The sequence below is a fragment of the Coregonus clupeaformis genome, chromosome 12 (genome assembly GCF_020615455.1).
Source record: "Coregonus clupeaformis isolate EN_2021a chromosome 12, ASM2061545v1, whole genome shotgun sequence".
NCBI lineage: Eukaryota > Metazoa > Chordata > Actinopteri > Salmoniformes > Salmonidae > Coregonus > Coregonus clupeaformis.
The window spans coordinates 55249732-55273188 of NC_059203.1; the positions used below are offsets into that span (position 1 = coordinate 55249732).

A 23457-nucleotide genomic window follows, 5' to 3' on the forward strand; every position below is an offset into this window, starting at 1 on the left:
GTCCTGGAGTGGCCTAGCCAGTCTCCAGATCTCAACCCCATAGAACATCTTTGGAGGGAGTTGAAAGTCTGTGTTGCCCAGCGACAGCCCCAAAACATCACTACTCTAGAGGAGATCTGCATGGAGGAATGGGCCAAAATACCAGCAACAGTGTGTGAAAACCTTGTGAAGACTTACAGAAAACGTTTGACCTGTGTCATTACCAACAAAGGGTATATAACAAAGTATTGAGAAACTTTTGTTATTGACCAAATACTTATTTTCCACCATAATTTGTAAATAAATTCATTAAGAATCCTACAATGTGATTTTCTGGATTTCTTTTTCTAATTTTGTCTGTCATAGTTGACGTGTACCTATGATGAAAATTACAGGCCTCTCTCATCTTTTTAAGTGGGAGAACTTGCACAATTGGTGGCTGACTAAATACTTTTTTTCCCCACTGTATGTTTTACAGATTTAATCTATTTTACTCATGTTTGTATCACACATGTGAAAGCACATCCTTTTCAGTAGCAACATTGGGTAACACCTGTTTCTTGAAGTGTTTGGTAGTTGTAAAACCACACATTATCATTCTCCATAGTATGCTCTCTACATAGAATTCAACCACATTTATTTCACAGACATAACAGGCCTTTATTGCTTTCTCTCCCCCAGGATTCCGCGCAGATGGAGAGAGCAAATCGTCCCATTTTGTCTATCAGATGCCTCAGCCCAGCAGCAGACACCCTCCCCTAAACTCCCCCATGGCCCCTGGCTCCTTTAGCCTGCAGTCCAATGGGGCCTCCTCCCACCATGGCGATCCCCCGCACCCCCTGCCCAGGAGAGTACTGGTGAGAGGGGGCAGACTGACTCTCTTCCTTACATTATTTTTTGTTAGAGAGGACAACAATTCATTTTCATCATCAATTGTTTGATATTATTTCTTTGGTATTTCAATTTAGTAGAGGCCAAGGCATAGCAGACTAAATTTCAGTTTGAATATTGCTGTATTTAGTTGTTTTCCTTCTAAAGGCCGGGCATTTTTATTCTGTTTCGATAATCTGTGTTTTTTAGACAAGCAGCCCTTGGATACTTCAAATAGCTCTATCTGCTAGGCTCCGGCAAATAGTTGGCAACTCCAAATCTTAGTCAACACAGCAGCATTAGTTCCCTTAATACTCAGTTTGAAATCTTTTCTTACTCTGATGACAGAAAAATAATTATTTTGACGTTTTCCCTGAATCATTACTGTGGGGCATACACCTATTTTTCTCCATTGATATGGGTGTTTCCCCCCTCAGAGCAAATATGTTATTTTGGTTTAGCACAGGTTTGGCTTAGTCACCCTTAGGGATGGTGTAATATTTGTATTTCCTTACTGGTGTGGTGTCTCTATCTGCTTGTTTTCCAGCCCAAGCCAAAAGTAATGCGGGTTCAAGCCATCTATGACTGTGTGGGTGACCACCATGATGAGCTCACTTTCAACGAGGGCGAGGTATTGGTTGTGCTTGGGGAGGACAATGCTGATTGGTGGGTAGGTATCTCTCGGTTACAGGTAGAAGTTGCCCTCAGACACAGATTTAGTAACAGATTACCCTCCACAAATCTGTTTTGGCAATAGGCCTTCTTCAGTGTGTAGATTCAAAGTCTTGGGGCAACAGCTTAATTGATATAGTAAACAAAATGTGCAAAAAAAATACCTTTATTTTGACATGGAAGTCATACTGAGACTAGGGTCTCTTTTACAGATGAGCCCTGCATAAATACATAAAACATATACAATATACAAAATTACAAAACATATTAAGAAAAACAGACACAATTAACTCAGCTGCTTGCAATTGGCGCTGACCTTAACCTTTCATTGGAGGGGTAAACCATTTAGTGATCAGTGTTTATGAAGGGACTCATACATTCTGTGTTGTCCAGGCTGGTAAATCGTGCATAGCCACAGGATTGGGTCTGCTCTTCTGTTTCTGTTGTGTAAATAATCCCAAGGTTTACAAGCCAACATGCACCATTAGAGAGCCAGGGGGGTCAATCTTGTTTCCAAACCGTAACACTCTGTCACATCTGTATCAAAACACTGGGCCCTCAAAGACTTTTACTGTTGTTACCTCCAGTATCATATCTCGTCTGTCTCTCTCAGTAAAAAGCTAAATGGTCTACAAGTTATCTGATTTACAGTAAATCCTCCTCCTTGTGAATTGCGACAGAAATCCCTGTTCAAATAACAAGTTTCCCCTTCCTGTTAGCTAGAGTATCTGCGTGATAATTGACAGAATCATGTACTGATTGAGTAAGGCGATGGACAGCCAAAAGACATGCTTGTCAGTTTGCGAGAAAAAGGTGAATAGTTCACACAGCAGTCTGAACTCTGGCAGACGGACAGCGGGACAGCTGGAATTGGTCCGGACCAGATTCCTCACCGTTGACCTTGTTTAATTCAGGCTCCATATCTGCATCAATGAGTCGTCTACAAGACTTCCAACCAGGCCCTCATAATGCCTTCCAGATTAGGATTTTTACCCTCGTCAATATCCTTCAGATGGCTCTGGCGAAGAAATACACTACATGGCCAAAAGTATCATCATCTCATTCCAAAATCATGGGCGTCATATGGAGTTGGTCCCCCCTTTGCTGCTATAACAGCCTCCACTCTTCTGGGAAGGCTTTCCACTAGATGTTGGATCATTGCTGCGGGGACTTGCTTCCATTCAGCCACAAGGACATTAGTGAGGTCGGGCACTGATGTTGGGCAATTAGGCCAGGTTAGCAGTCGGCGTTCCAATTCATCCCAAAAGTGTTTGATGGGGTTGAGGTCAGTGCTCTGTGCAGGCCAGTCAAGTTCTTCCACACCGATCTTGACAAACCAGTTCTGTATGGACCTCGCTTTGTTCACGGAGGCGTTGTTATGCTGAAACAGGAAAGGGCCTTCCCCAAACTGTTGCCACAAAGTTGGAAGTACAGAATCGTCTAGAATGTCATTGTATGCTGTAGCGTTAAAGATTTCCCTTCACTGGAAATAAGTGGCCTAGCCCGAACCATGAAAAAAAGCCCCAGACCATTATTCCTCCTCCAAACTTTAGTTGGCACTATGCAAATGGAGGGTAGTGTTCTCCTGGCATCCGGCAAACCCGGATTCGTACGTCGTACTGCCAGTTGGTGAAGCGTGATTCATCACTCCAGAAAACGCGCTTCCACTGCTCCAGAGTCCAATGGCGGCAAGCTTTACGCCACTCCAGCTGGCGCTTGGCATTGCGGATTGTGATCTTAGGCTTCTGTGCGGCTGCTCGGCCATGAAAACCCATTTCATTAAGCTCTCGACTAACAGTTATTGTGCTGACGTTGCTTCCAGAAGCAGTTTGGAGTGTTTTACGTGCTTCAGCACTGGGCGGTCCCATTCTCTGAGCTTGTGTAGCCTACCACTTCGCGGCTGAGCCGTTGTTGCTCCTAGATGTTTCCACTTCACAATAACAGCACTTACAGTTGACTGGGGCAGCTCTAGCATTGCAGAAATTTGACGAACTGACTTGTTGGAAAGGTGGCATCCTATGATGGAGCCACGTTGAAAGTCACTGAGCTCTTAGGTATGGGCCATTCTACTGCCAATGTTTGTCTACGGAGCTTGCATGGCTGTGTGCTTGATTTTATACACCTGTCAGCAACGGGTGTGGCTGAAATAGCCGAAGGGGTGTCCACTAATTTGAAGGAGTGTCCACATACTTTTGGTGTACATCTCACAAGATGTAGAGCAGCAGGGAGAGACAAACTGTGTGAGAGCGAAGGGGAAAGAGACAGCAGAAGATAGAGGAAGAGAATGAGCACAGTGAAACAAAGTTAGGGCTCTATTCAATCTGTAAAACAGAAGCGTTACAGATTCCGCAATAGAAATGTTAAGGTCATTTCCGATTTGAGCCAACATATGCAGAGTTTACCGTGTAAAGCTGAACTTCCGCAATGTGGATTGAATAGTTACGAAAGAAAACAATAAACGTAAGATGGAAAGACAATTATAGCATGTCTAGACCAACCCAAAGATCCCCTTTCATACAGGATACAGACCTGGGTTCAAATACATGTGTATTTGAGGATCCGGTATTCAAAATACTTTTTTCTGTGTATTTTAGTATTTTCAAATACACAGCCCGAAAACAAATACTTTTATTTGAGTTTTTGAATGGTTATTTGTAAAAACAAATAAATGGGTTAAAAGCATTGGAGTGTATTTGAGTCAGTATATTTGAGTATTTTCAAATACTTCCCATCAAGATTTCGTTCTTTTGTCCTCACAGCATGGATACGTTGACGGCCAGCCAAACAAGAAAGGCCTGTTCCCTTCATCTTTCGTCCATGCGTTGTCTGACTGACACAAGCCAAAAGCTGGAGCACATGTTCTGTAACCTAGCAACCTGCCACCCTTCCCAAGGACTTCAGGACCAGGCTCAAACTTCTCCCTACCTAATTGTTAACCTATAGATGTACGGGCTACCGGACCCGGGGCTCAGGGATGGCTAACTCTGGAGATCCTTTCGATCTCCACTGAGTTGTTAGGGGACCTTTTTTACTGAACAATGTCTGTTTTTTTATGATTTGTGTTTTGCTTTTCGTGTGTTGTTGTGTAAATAATGGGTTTTTTACATGTGTATATAAATGTGTAGTTTAATGTGTTTATTGTATTTTGATGTGTATTGTTGTGCTGTACAGGGCTCATCTGGAAAAGAGACCTTGGTTTCAGCCATGACTCCCTGTCAAAATAGAGGTTAAAATAAAATACCAGAGGATCATGGGGCACTCTGTAACTTTGGTTCTGATCATGAATGTACGCCGTTGGAGAGAACATTGTTTGAAGATCACTGCTCAAGTTTTCCTCATCTTGTGGAAGCCATATGTTTAAATTTTTTGCATGACCAAATCTTGTACAATACATAAATTCATATTATTGAATAGTTAACTCGCATCCACCTGTGGGCTGCCACGTAGAAATAAGAAAAACATTTTAAAAAGCAACACAAATACGAAGTATGAATCACCATGGTCGTAAAAAAGAAAATAATAAATAATTGAGCCTGTTTATATGTTTGGACTTTATAGATTGTTTATTTGTATGTGTTAGGCTTTAGCTGAGGTTATTCTTTACAGAGTCAAGTGTATTTGTCCAGGCCTCAATTGTTTCTTAATTAGCACCATTCATTCTTACTGTAGATCATTCTAATGTTATAACTTCTAATAGTAACTGTGTCTTCTGGCGAATTAGGAGAGAGTGAGGTGATTGCCATTTAGGAGCCAACATCTTTTTTGCGGCAGTGCTGCATGCCAGCAGTAATCGTCTCTGATTTATTGAGAGATTCAAGGAGCTATCATCGTTAAGAAACATAGTAGATGCAAAGCATTGAATATTTACATTCATGCACATTAATTGTGTAACTTGGTCTCAGCAGCATTTAACTGCAGGGCACTCCCACATCATATGAAGGAATGTGCCTACCTGATTTAGGGGACATAGTGGACAGTTGAGAGTTGGGGCCTTTCATCATAAAACGTTTCCTTGGTGTTAAATACAGTCTGTGAACAAACTTAAAATGTATAAATTGATGGTTTGGATTACAGGATGCCAAGGTCATATTTTTACATATTCTGTTCCAGTCAAAGGGTTGTTCAAATTCACTTAGATCTGTGGACAATACTTTTTTAATGGCTAGCTCAGAATATGAGCTTTCCAAAAGTTGTTTATACAATGCATTCGGAAAGTATTCAGACCCCTTGACTTTTTCCACATTTTGTTATGTTACAGCCTTATTCTAAAATTGATTAAATAGTTTTTTCCTCTCAATCTACACACAATACCCCATAATGACAAACCAAAAGCAGGTTTTTTGACATTTTTGCAAATGTATTACAAATAAAAAACTGAAATATTACATTTACATAAGTATTCAGACTCTTTACTCAGTACTTTTGTTGAAGCACCTTTGGCTGCGATTACAGTCTCGAGTGAGTATGATGCTACAAGCTTGGCACACCTGTATTTGGGGATTTTCTCCCATTCTTCTCTGCAGGTTGGATGGGGAGCGTCGCTGCACAGCTATTTTCAGGTCTCTCCAGAGAGGTTTGATCGGGTTCAAGTCCGGGCTCTGGCTAGGCCACTCAAGGACATTCAGAGACTTGTCTAGAAGCCACTCTTTCATTGTCTTGGCTGTGTGCTAAGGGTCGTTGTCCTGTTGGAAGTTGAACCTTTGCCTTAGTCTGAGGTCCTGAGCGCTCTGGAGCAGGTTTTCATCAAGGATATCTCTCTGTACTTTGCTCCATTCATCTTTCCCTCAATCCTGACTAGCCTCCCAGTCCCTGCCACTGAAAAACATCCCCACAGCAAGATGCTGCCACCACCATGCTTCACCGTTAGGATGGTGCCAGGTTTCCTCCAGACGTGACACTTGACATTCAGGCCAAATAGTTAAATCTTGGTTTCATCGGACGAGAGAATGTTGTTTCTCATGGTCTGAGAGTCTTTTAGGTGCTTTTTGGCAAACTCCAAGCAGGCTGTCAGGTGCCTTTTACTGAGGAGTGGCTTCCGTTTGGCCACTCTACCATAAAGGCCTTATTGGTGGTGCTGCAGAGATGGTTGTCCTTCTGGAAGGTTCTCCCATCTCCACAGAGGACTCTGGAGCTCTGTCAGAGGGACCATCGGGTTCTTGGTCACCTCCCTGACCAAGGCCCTTCTCGCCCGATTGCTGAATTTGCCCGGGTGGCCAGCTCTAGGAAGAGTCCTGGTGGTTCTAAACTTCTTCCATTTAAAAATTATGGAGGCCACTGTGTTCTTGGGGACCTTCAATGCTGCAGACATTTTTTGGTACCCTTCCCCAGATCTGTGCCTTGACACAATCCTGTCTCGGAGCTCTACGGACAATTCCTTCGACCTCATGGCTTAGTTTTTGCTCTGACATGCACTGTCAACTGGGGAACCTTATATAGACAGGTGTGTGTGTGTGTCTTTTGAAAACATGTCCAGTCAATTGAATTTACCACAGGTGGACTCCAATCAAGTTGTAGAAACATCTCAAGGATGATCAATGGAAACAGGATGCATCTGAGCTCAATTTCGAGTCTCATAGCAAAGGGTCTGAATACTTATGTAAAAAATGTATATTTGTTTTTTATTTGTAATACATTTAAAATCAATTTTAGAATAAGGCTGTAAGGTAGCAAAATGTGGAAAAAGTCAATGGCTCTGAATACTTTCCGAATGCACTGTATGATATAGAGAGATCAGTCCTTTCGGGAGCCCAGATCATTTATTCATAAATACCATTATTGGATGGTTCGGTAGTTGGGTTTCCCAAGGGACTCCATAGACCAGCATAGCTGACCTAAATTGTAAAAACAGAAAAAAATGTGTTACCTGGTAATGTGTATATCTTTCAAATCTTGGAATATTCTCAAACCATTAATGTCCATGATATCGGCAAGGGTACGGATTCCACTTTTGGACCTTTGGGGGAATGCAAAAGGCTGCCCTCCAGATCGCAAGGCATTATTGTGAAATATTGGAGTATGGGCATAACATTTTGATTCTCAGTTACACTGACCAAAAATATAAATGCAACATGTAAAGTGCTGGTCCCATGTTTCATGAGCTGAAATAAAAGATCCCAGAAATTGTCCATACGCACAAAAATAATATTTATCTCATTTCTGTGCACAAATTTGTTTACATCCCTGTTAGTGACCTATTTTATCCTTTGTCAAGATAATCCATCCACCTGACAGGTGTGGCATATCAAGAAGCTGATTAAACAGCATCATTACACAGGTGCACCTTGTGCTGACTGCAGAAACGTCCACCAGAGCTGTTTCCAGATAATGTAATGTTCATTTCGCTACCATAAACCGCCTCCAACGTTGTTTTAGATCATTTTTTAAAACGTTTTGCGCTTAATAGAGATTGTGTGATTAATAATAGGACCAAAGAGTAGTTAAGGGATAAATCAGTGAAGACCACCTCTTCCAGGGCAATAGGAGACAACATATTTCTCTCTATACTCAGCCAGGGGGCGGAAGAATCATGTCTAAACCAATTTAGGATGGGATGAAATGCTAATGCCTGGAAATACAATTGAACATTTGGTATGGATAGTCCACCTACATCTTTCCCTCTTTGTAATTTTGTTAATTTTATCTGGAATCGCTTACCTTGCCATCCACACAATAGCCAGAAGGGGGAGACAAGGGAAGCATTGGCCTACAGAAATTCAGCCATGGCAATACATTTATTTTGACAATAGATATTCTGCCGACTAACACTAGAACCCCCATAGGCCACTGACGTTTGATTTCGTAAATTAAAAAAATCACGCCCCAAAAAAGCTATGTCCTGCTCCTTCCCTGACTTTTCCTAAATGTTTGTATTTTACATTGCTCATTTGTCAGAACTTTGAAATCACAAACAGAAAAGTATTTGTAGCCTTTTTACCTGTTTTTTTCACACCTATTCCCAACTTAACACGCAAGACAATGCACTAGGACGTTGGTACCCAGCTTGGCACTAATGCGTTTCTCTCTCCTCACTGAATGAATGGGTGATAATTGTGCACGTTACTTCACAATTGAATTTATATTAGGTCTAGCTGAATGATAAGGAGCGTGAAGAGGTTGATTTAATTGAGAAAGACAGTAGTGTAATGACTGTGTAATGCCTATTTATCAGCTTTATAGCAAATAATTTTATTTTATGTTTCTTTTACGTTTTACTTTGTTAAAAGAAGCTGTTACGGGACTGTTTTATTTACTATAACTATTACTAATCAAAATTATTGTAAGGTCAAAACGAAAACATGCTACGTGTTGCTGTAGGCCTTTAGAATAATGCAAAACATATCCTTGACTCTTGTTATCCAAGTTGGTGAGCAAGGGGAAACAAACGATGCCAGTCAGCCTGCACAGCCGGCCCATCGAAACTAGACCTACGCTATATTGAAACTAATTTCACACATAATAAGAGTTAGCCTATAGACAAGATTAAATTGGAAATAGTCTGATGAGTGACAGTATTATCAGTTGTCAAATTGTACATGAAGAGATGGTCGCATCTTGTAATTGACAGATGCACTATCAAATCCTCCTTCAGTCACATGCAGGTTAAATGTTTTGATTTCTATATAGTATCAGAAAGTCATATTCTGCAGTTTCTATGACACTTACCTGACACTACACATCCAAATATAACTGATCAAATTAAGAAAGACAAGCATTGCATTGTAATTTTGAATTCTGTAAAGTGAGTGTGGAAGAGGTGAAATGTATTTTTTTGTCTATAAACAATTGACAAGCCACCGTGGTCTGACAACTTGGATGGGAAATTACTGAGGATAATAGCGGACGATATTGGCACTCCTATTTGCCATATCTTCAATCTAAACCTACTAGAAAGTGTGTGCCCTCAGGCCTGGTGGGAAGCAAAAGTAATCCCGCTACCCAAGAATAGTAAAGCCCCCTTTACTGGCTCAAATAGCAGACCAATCAGCCTGTTACCAACCCTTAGTAAACTTTTGGGAAAAATTGTGTTTGACAAGGTACAATGCTATTTTACTGTAAACAAATTGACAACATACTTTCAGCACGCTTATAGGGAAGGACTTTCAACAAGCACGGCACTTACACAAATGACTGATGATTGGCTGAGAGAAATTGATGATAAAAAGATTGTGGGAGCTGTTTTGTTAGACTTCATTGCTACTTTTGACATTATCGATCCTAGTCTGCTGCTGGAAAACGTATGTGTTGTGGCTTTATACCCCCTGCTATATTGTGGATAAATAGCTCCCTGTCTAACAGAACACAGAGGGTGTTCTTTAATGGAAGCCTCTCCAACATAATCCAGGTAGAATCAGGAATTCCCCAGGGCAGCTGTCTAGGCCCCTTACTTTTAAAAATGTTTACTAACGACATGCCTTTACTCATGACTTTGAGTAAAGCCAGTGTGTCTATGTATGTGGATGACTCAACACTATACACGTCAACTACTACAGCGACTGAAATCACTGCAACACTTAACAAAAAGCTGCAGTTAGTTTCAGAATGGGTGGCAAGGAATAAGTTAGTCCTTAATATTTCAAAAGCTAAAAGCATTGTATTTGGGACAAATCATTCACTAAACCCTAAACCTCAACTAAATCTTGTAATAGATTATGTGGAAATTGAGCAAGTTGAGGTGACTAAACTGCTTGGAGTAACGCTGTCATGGTCCAAACATGTTGATACAACAGTAGCTAAGATGGGGAGAAGTCTGTCCATAATAAAGCACTGCTCTGCCTTTTTAACCTCACTATCAACAAGGCAGGTCCTACAGGCTCTAGTTTTGTCGCACCCGGACTACTGTTCAGTCGTGTGGTCAGGTGCAACAAAGAGGGACCTCAGAAAATTACAATTAGTCTCAGAACAGGGCAGTACGGCTGGCCATTAAATGTACACAGAGAGCTAACAGTATTATTAACATGCATGTAAATCTCTCATGGCTCAAAGGGGAGGAGAAATTGACTTCATCATTACTTGTTTTTGTAAGAAGTGTTGACATGCTGAATGCTGTTTAAACTACTAGCACACAGCTCGGACACCCATGCATACCCCACAAGACATGCCACCAAGTCTCTTCACAATCCCCAAGTCAAGAACAGACTATGGGAGGCGCACAGTACTACATCGAGCCATTGCTACAGGGAACTCCTCCACATCAGGTAACTGATGCATGCAGTAGAATCAGATAAAGAAACAGATAAAAATACACCTTATGGAGCAGCAGGGACTGTGAAGAGACACACTCAGACACACATACACATGATAAGACACGCACTGTACACACGTACACATGGATTTTGTATTGTAGATATGTGATAGTAGAGTAGTGGCCCGAGGGAACACAATGTGTTGTGAAAAGTGTTATGAAATGCAATGTCATGTAATATTTTATATTGTATATAACTGCATCAATTTTGCTGGACTCCAGGAAGAGTAGCTGCTGTCAGGTGATCCTTAATAAATACAAATTCACTTGATTCCGATTCAATAGTTGCAATATCTGCTAATTGATCATTACGGCAAAGCTTGTTAGGCAGTATATTACTTGGTCGATTACCATGGAAGTAATGGTTAAGTCTAACTCAATGGATGGCAAATTCTGCTCTCTGTCTTATCGATAGATTTAGTTCTGTCTTGACTTTGGAGAGAGTAGACTCTACCTGGTCTGAAATGTGTTTGTTGAGAACGCTCTAATGTCAATAACAACTTTTCCAATTCCGATATCTTCTTTTAATTGGGATTTATTCATCCTAGATGCAAATGCAGTTGCATTGTTTTTAATAAAACCTTTGATGGCGTCCCATAAAATCGAAGGATTATCGACAGAATTTTTGTTAATTATTATTCATTCATTCAATTCAGTTTTAAATTGTTCACAGACAGTAGGATTTTGTAGTAAGGAAAAATGTAAGCGCCATCTTTTAGGAGATTCTGAAAGATGTATCTGGCAGTAGTAAGCATGATGATCAGATCGGGTCATATGTCGAATTTCTGTTTTCTTGATTAAAGACAATAGAGGAGCAGATGATAGTACGAAATCCATTCGGGAGAATGTTTTGTGCCTGTTTGAATAGAAAGTTTATTATTTTGCTTTAGGGTTATGAGCTCGCCAGGCATCAATGAGGTGGTAATCGGAGTGTATATGTTGGAGAGCTTTGGTTGCCTGTGGATTGTAGTTGGTCTTATTAGATTTGTCTCGCATGTCCAGAATGGCATTCATATCTGTCCCAATAACCAGTTGGAATTTAGTTAATTCTAACAATATCCTGTTCAGAGAATAAAACAATTTAGGATCATATGAATTTGGAGCATACACATTAATAAAGGCAATTTTCAGTATGGATACATTTAAGGGAAGTGATTCTGCCTTGGTCTTCGCTTTTAACAAGGATGGTGATTTTGAGTTTCTTATATATCATTATGATTACACACTTAGTTTGTTTTAGGCTGATAAAAAAGCAGCCAGTTTGTACCAATCCTTTTGGAGCAGGTGTGTTTCTTGGAGCATTGCTATATCAATATGGTTTCTTGCTAGAATATCAAGACAGCTGGAACGTTTAATAGGACTATTAAAGCTTTTCAAATTCCATGAGAGAATAGCTAGTGTTGCCATTTTTTTCAAAAACGTAATTGTTATCTTAAGTGTTGATGGATGTAAAATAAAACACAGAACTCACAGGGAAACACCCATTGGTCGCTCCCCACCCAGAAGACCCTCTCTATAAACCTTTCCCTGCCCCCCCTTCCCTTCCCCAGCCCCCGTCTCCCTCTCATTTATTATTAGCAATATGCTTTAAATGACCTTAAACTTCAATTTGCCCTCTTTTAAGTGCTGTATATTATGTAAAAATAAATAGAAGAAGAGGGTATTTGCAAAAAGTTTATACTCTAGATATACTCTTATTTAATAATTCATCATTGCCTGTAGGGCAAGATCTCCCTGGGAGATAAATTCAGTAGCTTAAACAGAGGGGGACAGGAATCAACAGGAAGAAAAAATAACAAAAAAAGCAATTGTGTAGTAGTAGCCCATGGGACTGGACATCTCACCTTGCCAGTAACAAAACATTTGTAAGGGGATAGCTACCAACTTATATTGCCCTACAGTATTTAGCCCAAATGGATTCAATGCGGTGTAGCCACACAAGAAAAGAGTTCCAGTACGTACATATATTGTTCATTAATTGGTGTGGTGTCATCACTGTGTAAATGTCCTGGACCTTAGGCAATATCATTATAATAAGTTCAATGCTCAGCAATAATAGTAATATTGTTCCTTGTACCCAAACATGAGGGGTGTTCTCATCATTGTCTTATGATGTCCGTTAATTCATAGTAATTTGCAAAAGAAAGCCACGAAAAGGCTATGCTTTTTCAATGCATGCCACCGGAATAGTTTTTTTTCTCCCTTTGTTGTGAAGAGCACATACAGTACTGTCACCTGCAAAACCTTTAGATGGCAGTTTTGCCCAAAAATATTGTGTAAAATTACAAATTGCACTGCCAGTCAAGGGGGTCACTGTATTTACCTACAAATAAGCATTTCACATGATGTGATAATAATTTAGGCCGGGATTCAATCCGATCGCGCTTTGTCCGCAATGCACCTTTTGAAGACAATGTTCCTGTTAGGGGTGTGCCGAATACTCAGACAAAACGAGTATCGTAACGGATATGTAGAATTTCTCCGAATACGATTATGACATGAGTATTTTTTGTAATTATCCGTGATTGTAAAAAAGTAATTTTCAGCTGGCAGCATGCATCTCTCTTTCACTCAAACAGTGTGAAGTGCAATGTGCGCTAAACAACTATTGGCTAGTTCTTCTGTCTGTAAAGAAATGGGCGGGGTATCGGTTGAGCCTGCTGCAATGATTGGATTAGAACTAGCCACTCTCCCTCTGCTCTCATTTCCCCAGACAGACACGCTCGACTCTGTTTCACTCACTGAGTCACTCATCCCAGGGCACAAGTCGTCAAACGTTGTGTATGAATCAGAATCTGTAGCTAGTCATTGTTCAATCTAGTTATTTCCTGTCGACTTTGCTGAGGCCATATGGTTGTTTTTGTCTGTCTACTTGGGGTTGTTTAGTAGGCCTACTTTGTCTGTCCGTATAATTATTCCATTGCTGACGATGTCTGTTATGTCGTGATCCAAGCCCATGCTTTCTTTTATTATTAATTCTCGCCCAGGCATGTTTTCCGAGCGACAGATCATTAGAATATAAATTACAAATGTAGATCGTTTATTTTGATTGTACAAATGTGGCACCTCTCGAAAGTGAAACAATATATGGGCCAAGCGAATTAGCTTACCTTCATATAAATCTGCGTCTGGAATAAATGCAGGCAGTAGTGGTCAGCCATGCATTAAGCTATTTATTAACCTATTTAATTGATAACTGAATAGGACTAAGTAAGTAAATCATGTGCATTTTCATCTGTCTGAGTCGTTTACCTTTGAACAATGTGTGTGAATCTGAAGGAACATAACGATGCGCTCTGAGATTCGCTCTGAGGGATAGCCCAGTAATGTGCACTTGAGATCCGCGCTATAGCGCCATTGAAATTTAAAGGCAATGTTCTTGTGTTCGCGGAGACTGCATTCACGGTAAACGCTGCATGTGACGGCTCAATTGGAAATTACCTTAAATTTCAATAGCATATAATGCAGATCTTTAGCGGTACTGATTGAATCTAGCCATTTCCTATTGGTTGTCAGCCTTTGTTGCTGCTGGAAGATCATGCTGAAGAGGTAAGGTACAAACAAACATGAATAATGGTTGTTGCTAAGACATAGTTAATAATGCACAGATCCTACTGCCTTCATTGGAGAAATATACTTGGTGGTGGCCACGATCTTGACCCTTCGAGAATGTTTCAGAATTAAAGGGAGGCGGTGTGGTGATTGGTAATTATGCTTTTATTAAACAAAACAAAAATAACAACACAGCTTGATTATAGTCAATCACACACACACACAAAATCCAACCATATGTACTCACAAATACAACCTTCTGTCACTCACACAGAGATACACACATACATTTGGGACTCTGCATTACAAATAAAAATGCATTACAAATAAAAATGTTCATTTACATTTTCACACTAGGTTACACATGGTCAACGTGGACATTAAAATGTAAAGTATGAAAGTGCATTGAGTAATAAGGAAGATAACTACTCAAAATAATACATACAGTATGCTCTTGTCACATTTGCTTCATAAGGTAACATTTCTTTAAAATCAGTGTTCAGTATTCCTGTATTTCGATGTGTGTATGAATGTGTGTTCCATGTCCAAGTCTTTGGGGTCACACCATGGTCCAAGAGTAATAATATTGTAAATAGAATTATACCACACTGTTTTTAAATTATTCATTTGTATTTTTCTATTTGTATTTATTAAGGATCCCCATTTTATAATTACGAAAAATAACAAACCACTCATTTCCAGCCTTGAGAACATACCAAAACAACTTACAAGTCCATCTCGGAAATAGATGTAACAGCAATCAACCACATACATAACTATCTTTACCTAATCTCAGGCATTTTTATGCAAATCAGTAGATAAATAATGAGATCGCTTTGAACTGTGGTGTGGGAACAGTTGAACATGATTCACCCCACACAGTTTAACATGATTCACCACGCACTCTACACACACGTACACATGGATTTTGTACTCTTCCTGGGGTCAAGCAACATTAAGGCAGTTATATACAATTTAAAATATTACATTACATTATATTTCATAACACTTTTCACAGGCCACTACTCTACTACCACATATCTACAATACAAAATCCATGTGTACGTGTTCCCACACCACAGTTCAAAGTGATCTCATTATTTGTCTACTGATTTGCATAAAAAATGCCTGAGATTAGGTAAAGATAGTTATGTATGTGGTTGATTGCTGTTACATCTATTTCCGAGATGGACTTGTAAGTTGTTTTGGTATGTTCTCAAGGCTGGAAATGAGTGGTTTGTTATTTTTCATAATTATAAAATAATTATGCTATCTGATGAATTATTGAAAGTATTGTATTGGGTACCAATTTACTTTTTGACTGTGAAACAAACTTCCTATACTGTTAGTGTCTGTTAGTTTACAGTAGTATCAATTATGATATTAAAGCTGAAAAATTGATTTTTTCTTTTTTTACTCATCGGGTCACATAACTGTCCATCAGTGCTCATAGATCCCAGACTCTGTAATAACAGTGGGATACACTCTTTAATTGACACAAGCCAAAGGTTCATACATCCATATAAAAAAAGTTATTAAAACTCCCTGTTAAACTGGTTCAGAAGGCACATCACTCAAATCTCCATCTTATTAAAGCATTAATTATATTTAGTAAATGAATCAAAGAATAAGTCTGGCTAGCCCACCCCGCACAGCCCCAAACAAGAATGTAGTATCATGGTGCAACATAAACCAGACTGTGCATGACCACATCCTGTGTTCCCTCCTTACACTAAGGCCTAGATTCAATCAGATCAAGCGCTAACCGGTGATAGCCGACACCCGCATAGCTGATGTTTTGGAGGTGTACTGTAACTGCGTTGGAGCTGACAAATCGGTGAGCAGCTGCTCATGAAGCTACACCCATCCCACTTGCGTATGAAGGGCAGAATGAGAAAGTGTAAGTTATACAGAAATAAGGAAGCACAAATTGAAAATCATTAAATGAAATAATTAGGATTTCTGTCAATCTAATCGAGGTGTAGATTACATCTAACATTCCAGTGTTCAAACTTATAAACAAGGCATGGAAATGATGCAGACAATTACATTGATGGAAGCCACAATCTATCTGCAATATTAAAGCTAATCTACCATGCATGTGACTCCATGCAAACAATGGCAATGTTCGCTTTAAGTATAATGCCAGGAGCCGCTTGTGGATTTGACAGCTCAACATTTGTATTCTTTGGGATGGCAACACGAGTAAAGTTTCCATAGTTTAAAACGCATGTTATTAGATAAAATTAAGGTCAACATAATACTCGGCAACATACTGTAATTGGGTACATTTCTCTGGAATACAGAAACTGATTATGAATGCTGTAAATTAATATGGTATAGATTGACTACTAATGGCAGCTCAAAACTGTCTCTACAAAGACATTAAACTGCCTCCTGTAGCTCCTGTGCCTCCTGTAGCTCAGTTGGTAGAGCATAGTGCTTGCAATGTCAGGGTTGTGGGTTCGTGTCCCACGGGGGGCCAGTATGAAAAATGTATGCACTCACTAACTGTAAGTTGCTCTGGATAAGACCGTCTGCTAAATGACGTAAATGTAAAACTCCTTATTAAATCAATCCGTATGGTTCTATTGCAGTAAAAGTGCTTGAATTAATTTGACTCAAACATTGCCCTTTTCTGTCCTCACAAAGAAGAAAAATACACATAGATATGTTTTTTTATACTCTCGCTAACACAGGGCTTTTGTCCTTAATGCTGATTCTGTGGTTTACCCCGTCAGTCAAAGGCTCTCAAGTTCTTGAAGGGTCCTTCAGTATAAGGCTAGTTCAGCGCAGCATGACGACATGTACAGAACAGGGAAGGAAATACAGTGCCTTCAGAAAGTATTCATACCCCTTGACTTATTCCACATTTTGTTGTGTTACAGGCTGAATTCAAAATGGATTAAATATTTTTTTTTTCTCACCCATCTACACAATACCCCATAATGACAAAGCAAAAACAGGTTTTTAGAAAGTTTTGGAAATTTCTTTAAAAAACAAAACAGAAATACCTTATTTACATAAGTATTCAGACCCTTTGTTATGTGACTCAAAATTGAGCTCAGGTGCATCCTGTTTTCATTAATCATCCTTGAGATGTTTCTACAACTTGATTGGAGTCCACCTGTGGTAAATTCAATTGATTGGACATGATTTGGAAAGGCACACACCTGTCTATATACAGTGGCATTTTTCCTATTTTGTTGCCTTACAACACGGAGGGGTTGTATAATTTGATTTACACAACATGCCTACCACTTTGAAGATGCAAAATATTTTTTCTTGTGAAACAAACAAGAAATAAGACAAAAAAACAGAAAACTTGAGCGTGCATAACCATTCATACTACAGATTCTCAATTGGATTGAGGTCTGGGCTTTGACTAGGCCATTCCAAGACATTTAAATGTCTCCCCTTAAACCACTCGAGTGTTGCTTTAGCAGTATGCTTAGGGTCATTGTCCTGCTGGAAGGTGAACCTCCGTCCCAGTCTCAAATCTCTGGAAGACTGAAACAGGTTTCCCTCAAGAATTTCCCTGTATTTAGTGCCATCCATCATTCCTTCAATTCTGACCAGTTTCCCAGTCCCTGCCGATGGTGTTCTCGCGGTGGTGAGAGGTGTAGGGTTTGCGCCAGACATAGTGTTTTCCTTGATGGCCAAAAAGCTCAATTTTAGTCTCATCTGACAAGAGTACCTTCTTCCATATGTTTGGGGAGTCTCCCACATGCCTTTTGGCGAACTCCAAATGTGTTTGCTTATTTTTTTTCTTTAAGCAATGGCTTTTTTCTGGCCACTCTTCCGTAAAGCCCAGCTCTGTGGAGTGAATGCTTAAAGTGGTCCTATGGATAGATACTCCAATCTCCACTGTGGAGCTTTACAGCTCCTTCAGGGTTATCTTTGGTCTCTTTGTTGGCTCTCTGATTAATGCCCTCCTTGCCTGGTCCGTGAGTTTTGGTGGGCAGCCCTCTCTTGGCAGGTTTGTTGTGGTGCCATATTCTTTCAATTTTTAAAATAATGGATTTAATGGTTCTCCGTGGGTTGTTCAAAGTTTCTGATATTTTTTTATAACCCAACCCTGATCTGTACTTCTCCACAACTTTGTCCCTGACCTATTTGGAGAGCTCCTTGGTCTTTATGGTCGGGCTTGCTTGGTGGTGCCCCTTGCTTAGTGGTGTTGCAGACTCTGGGGCCTTTCAGAACAGGTGTATATATACTGAGATCATGTGACAGATCATGTGACACTTAGGTTGCACACAGGTGGACTTTATTTAACAAATTATGTGATATCTGAAGGTAATTGGTTGCACCAGATCTTATTTAGGGGCTTCATAGCAAAGGGGGTGAATACATATGCACGCACCACTTTTCCCTTATTTATTTTTTTGAATTTTTTGAAACAAGTTATTTTTTTCATTTCACTTCACCAATTTGGACTATTTTGTGTATGTCCATTACATGAAATCCAAATAAAAATCTATTTAAATTACAGGTTGTAATGCAACAAAATAGGAAAAACGCCAAGGGGGATGAATACTTTCCGAAGGCACTGTAAGTATTCACACCGCTTTGCTATGACACTCCAAATTGAGCTCAGGTGCATCCAATTTCATTTGATCATCCTTGAGATGTCAGTACAACTGGATTGAAGTCCACCTGTAGCGAATTCAATTGTTTGGACATGATTTAGAAAGAGACACACCTGTCTATATAAGATCCCACAACTGTCTGTAGATCTCTGAGGCTGTAACACAACAAAATGTGGAATAAGTCAAGGGGTATAAATACTTTCTGAAGGCACTGTACATTATTCAAGTTTTTGTTTTTGTTTGAGGACTCCCGTTTGTGGTTTTGGTTGTATGTGTTGCTCACAGGCGCTAGTTGCAGAGAGCAGGGCAAATCTCTGACCGTTTCTGACCACCAGACCACTACACTTTAATGGCTTCATCCTGTACACCTCACCCCTGCTCATTCTCATCTCCTGTGCAGCTTAATTTTGCCCACCGTGTCGAGCTTTTGGATAACCTCCGTCTCAAAATCGGCATGGTGGACCCCGGTTTTCCTAAACGCGCCACCATACTTGTTTTCCTCCCAGTAGTGGTGCCAGTTCCCATGTTGGTCAGCTCCATAGCCAAATACAGACACCTGGAGAAGGACAGCAATGTTTAGCGTTAGCATTACTAGTGTTATTAGTATTCTGTTTACTTTCAACCAGGCTTCTCATTCTAAAGATTAGGCTCTTGATGTCAAAGGATACTCACTTCATCGCAGATGTGCAGGGCAAATATGATGGCCAGCATGCCTGTGGATGGGTATCTGCCATGGTGCTCTGTCCACCGGTCGTGGGTGTACTTAAAGAATGCTGGATTTACTACTATTACCTGCAAACGAGAGGGTGATTAGCTGTAATGCAACACACATAAAGTGTTAATAATTAAATGTTTTCATCCAACATGACAATAAATAAAATTACAGCTTTTTACAGCTTTTTTTATGTTACATGTACAGTTACCTCTGCTGCAGAGGATACGTTCATTAGAGTTACCAGCCTCAGAAATTGCAGCCCAAATAAATGCTTCACAGAGTTCAAGTAACAGACACATCTCAACATCAACTGTTTAGAGGACACCAATAAGAAGAAGAGACTTGCTTGGGCCAAGAAACACGAGCAATGGACATTAGACCGGTGGAAATCTGTCCTTTGGTCTGATGAGTCCTAATTTGAGATTTTTGGTTCCAATCGCCATGTCTTTGTGAGACGCAGAGTAGGTGAACGTATGTGTGGTTCCCACCGTGAAGCATGGAGGAGGAGGTGGGTGGGTGCTTTGCTGGTGACACTGTCTGTGATTTATTTAGAATGCAAGGCACACTTAACCAGCATGGCTACCACAGCATTCTGTGGCGATACGCCATCCCATCTGGTTTGCGCTTAGTGGGACTATCATTTGTTTTTCAACAGGATAATGACCCAACACACCTCCAGGCTGTGTAAGGGCTATTTGACCAAGAAGGAGAGTGATGGAGTGCTCCACAATCAAACCTCCACAATCACCCGACCTCAACCCAATTGAGATGGTTTGGGAGGAGTTGGACCGCAGAGTGAAGGAAAAGCAGCCAACAAGTGCTCAGCATATGTGGGAACTCCTTCAAGACTGTTGGAAAAGCATTCCAGCTGAAGCTGGTTGCGAGAATGCCAAGAGTGTGCAAAGCTATCATCAAGGCAAAGGGTGGCTACTTTGAAGAATCTAAAACATAAAATATATTTTGATTTGTTTAACACTTTTTTGCTTACTACATGATTCCATGTGTGTTATTTCATAGTTTTGATGTCTTCATCAATGTAGAAAATAGTAAAAATAAAGAAAAACCCTTGAATGAGTAGGTGTGTCCAAACTTTTGACTGGTACTGTAAATATTTTTACCAAAAGTATTATTATATTGTTGATTGATTGACTATGGTTTTCCAAATTTCCCAACAGTGCTATTTGTAGGGTTAATTTTTCAGCCATTCCTGAACCTGTGACCAGAAACAAGCTACATAGGGGCAATACCAAAATAAGTGATCTAATGATTCTGTCTCTTCATAGCAAGCAACATCTGCAGAGCTGAGATGGTTGTATGCCTCATATACATAACATTCTGTTTGTGCAAGAATTTTGTATAATAATTTAAATTGAAAAACTCTAAGTTTTGAATCAAGTGTTGTTTTGCGTATCAGTTCATAAACCATCAAAAATCTCTTCCCAACTACTTTGCAACCTGTATTTTTGTCCTCAACTAAATGTCAAGACCTACCTTGTCCTTGTCAGCCTGTACTCGATCTTTCACCCTCATGTATGTTCTGAAGAAACATGAAAGAAAAACAACAATACAATTGTTTTATTTTATTTTACCTTTATTAAACCAGGTAGGTGAGTTGAGAACCAGTTCTCATCTACAATGACAAACATTTGTCACGATAGAAACGGAACAGTAAAAACTGTCACATTAAAAAACAGACTAGGGCCTAGATTCAATCAGATCAAGTGTTAACCGGTGATAGCCTACACCCGCATACTTTAGCTGATGTTTTGGCGGTGTCGGAGGTGTGACTGCGTTGGAGCTGTCAAATTGGTGAGCAGCTGGTCTTGATCATTGTCACGAAGCCACACCTGTCCCACTCACGTTAGAAGTTCAGAATGAGGTAGTGTAGACTATATAGAAATAATGACACTCAAATAGAAAATCATTCAACTAAATTATGAGGATTTATATCAGCCTAGTTGAGGTGTCGATTACAGCTCACATTCCAGTGTTCAAACTTGTCAACAAGACTGCATGGGATTTCTCTTAATGCGAATCCGTGCAGCCAAAGGCAATGTCCGCTTTGTGGATTTGATAGCTCTAAAGCAGTTCCACCTCAGACACCGGCAAAACAACCGCTATGTAAATGTCGGCTTAAGCGGGTCTGATTGAATAGAGCCCTAGGACAAGGTCAAGGTCAACAATGTCAACAATTAACTATGCCATCTGTTTTAGTCAGTCAGATGCATACCATGCAATAGTCAGTTGAGTGCACAAATGCAGCTACTGCATGTTGTGGAGTGACAGTAAAAAGCTTGGAATTGGCATAGAGTGGACCTACGTTTTGATCTCTCCCGTCGACAGGGCGCTGGCCACCCACTGTAGATCGCGGAGTTTAAAGGGAAGCAGGACGAGGTGGACCCCAGGGGCGATGTCCACTGCACTCTCAGGGTACATGAAGTGGTGTGTCGTTCTGTTGCCCACATCCGCCTCAAACCCTGCTGTGGTGGCTTTATTCATCCTTGACAGCAAAGCGAGAACATTGCTTCAGTTCACAGGCATGTCATGTATGGCGTGTGAGTTAACAATCAGACACTGTATTAGATTTAACATGGTAACCCTGCAGCTACTGGGCTGTAGTCTACACTACCGGTCAAAAGTTTGGACACACCTACTCATTCCAGGGTTTTTCTAAATGTGTTACTATTTTCTACATTGTAGAATAATGGTGAAGACATCAAAACTATCAAATAACACATATGGAATAATGTAGTAACCAAAAAAGTGTTAAACAAATCAAAATATATTTTATATTTGAGATTCTTCAAATAGCCACCCTATGCCTTGATGATTGCCTTGAACACTCTTGGCATTCTCTCAACCAGCTTCACCTGGAATGCTTTTCCAATAGTCTTGAAGGAGTTCCCACATATGCTGAGCACTTGTTGGCTGCTTTTCCTTCACTCTGTGGTCCGACTCATCCCAAACCATCTCAATTTGGTTGAGGTCGGGGGATTGTGGAGGCCAGGTCATCTGATGCATCACTCCATCACTCTCCTTCTTGGTCAAATAGCCCTTACACAGCCTGGAGGTGTGTTGGGTCATTATCCTGTTGAAAAACAAATGATAGTCCCACTAAGCCAAACCAGATGGGATGGCGTATCGCTGCAGAATGCTGTGGTAGCCATGCTGGTTAAGTGTGCCTTGAATTCTAAATAAATCACAGACAGTGTCACCAGCAAAGTACCCACACACCATAACACCTCCTCCTCCATGCTTTATGGTGGGAAATACAACTGCGGCGATCATCCGTTCACCCACACTGCGTCTCACAAATTTGGACTCCAGACCAAAGGACTAATTTCCACCGGTCTAATGTCCATTGCTCATGTTTCTTGGCCCAAGCAAGTCTCTTCTTATTATTGGTTTCCTTTAGTAGTGGTTTCTTTGTAGCAATTCGACCATGAAGGCCTGATTCACACAGTCTCCTCTGAACAATTGATGTTGAGATGTGTCTGTTACTTGAACTCTGTGAAGCATTTATTTGGGCTGCAATTTCTGAGGCTGGTAACTCTAATGAACTTATCCTCTTCCATTCCTGTGGCGGTGCTCATGAGAGCCAGTTTCATCATAGCGCTTGATTTTTTTTGCGTCTGCACTTGAAGAAACTTTCAAAGTTCTTGAAATGCACCAAATTGACTGACCTTCATGTCTTAAAGTAATGATGGACTGTCATTTCTCTTTGCTTATTTAAGCTGTTCTTGCCATAATATGGACTTAGCCCTATTTGGTAAAATACCATCTTCTGTATACACACAAATTAACTTTTAAGAAGGCACACCTGTTAATTGAAATACATT

General features: G+C 40.2%; 2 protein-coding genes across 5 annotated transcripts in view; one reads left to right on the forward strand and one right to left on the reverse strand.

Moving 5' to 3' along the window:
* The window catches only part of unm_sa1614 (un-named sa1614), a 93133-nt gene extending 88072 nt beyond the window's left edge, over window positions 1-5061 (forward strand). For all 4 annotated transcript variants that reach the window (XM_045223963.1, XM_045223964.1, XM_045223966.1 and 1 more), the window contains 3 exons: window positions 661-836; window positions 1397-1519; window positions 4281-5061. In XM_045223963.1, the coding sequence (XP_045079898.1) occupies window positions 661-836; window positions 1397-1519; window positions 4281-4355 (374 nt within the window). In that variant the 3' untranslated portion in view covers window positions 4356-5061. The remainder of the gene's footprint in view (window positions 1-660; window positions 837-1396; window positions 1520-4280) is intronic.
* Window positions 5062-19103: 14042 nt separating this feature from the next.
* The window catches only part of LOC123492057 (CMP-N-acetylneuraminate-beta-galactosamide-alpha-2,3-sialyltransferase 2-like), a 40453-nt gene continuing 36099 nt past the window's right edge, over window positions 19104-23457 (reverse strand). Inside the window, exons 4-7 of the mRNA XM_045223967.1 lie at window positions 21939-22118; window positions 21110-21155; window positions 19576-19695; window positions 19104-19459 (exon numbers count right to left, since the gene is read on the reverse strand). Coding sequence (XP_045079902.1) covers window positions 19289-19459; window positions 19576-19695; window positions 21110-21155; window positions 21939-22118 — 517 coding nt within the window. The 3' untranslated portion in view covers window positions 19104-19288. The remainder of the gene's footprint in view (window positions 19460-19575; window positions 19696-21109; window positions 21156-21938; window positions 22119-23457) is intronic.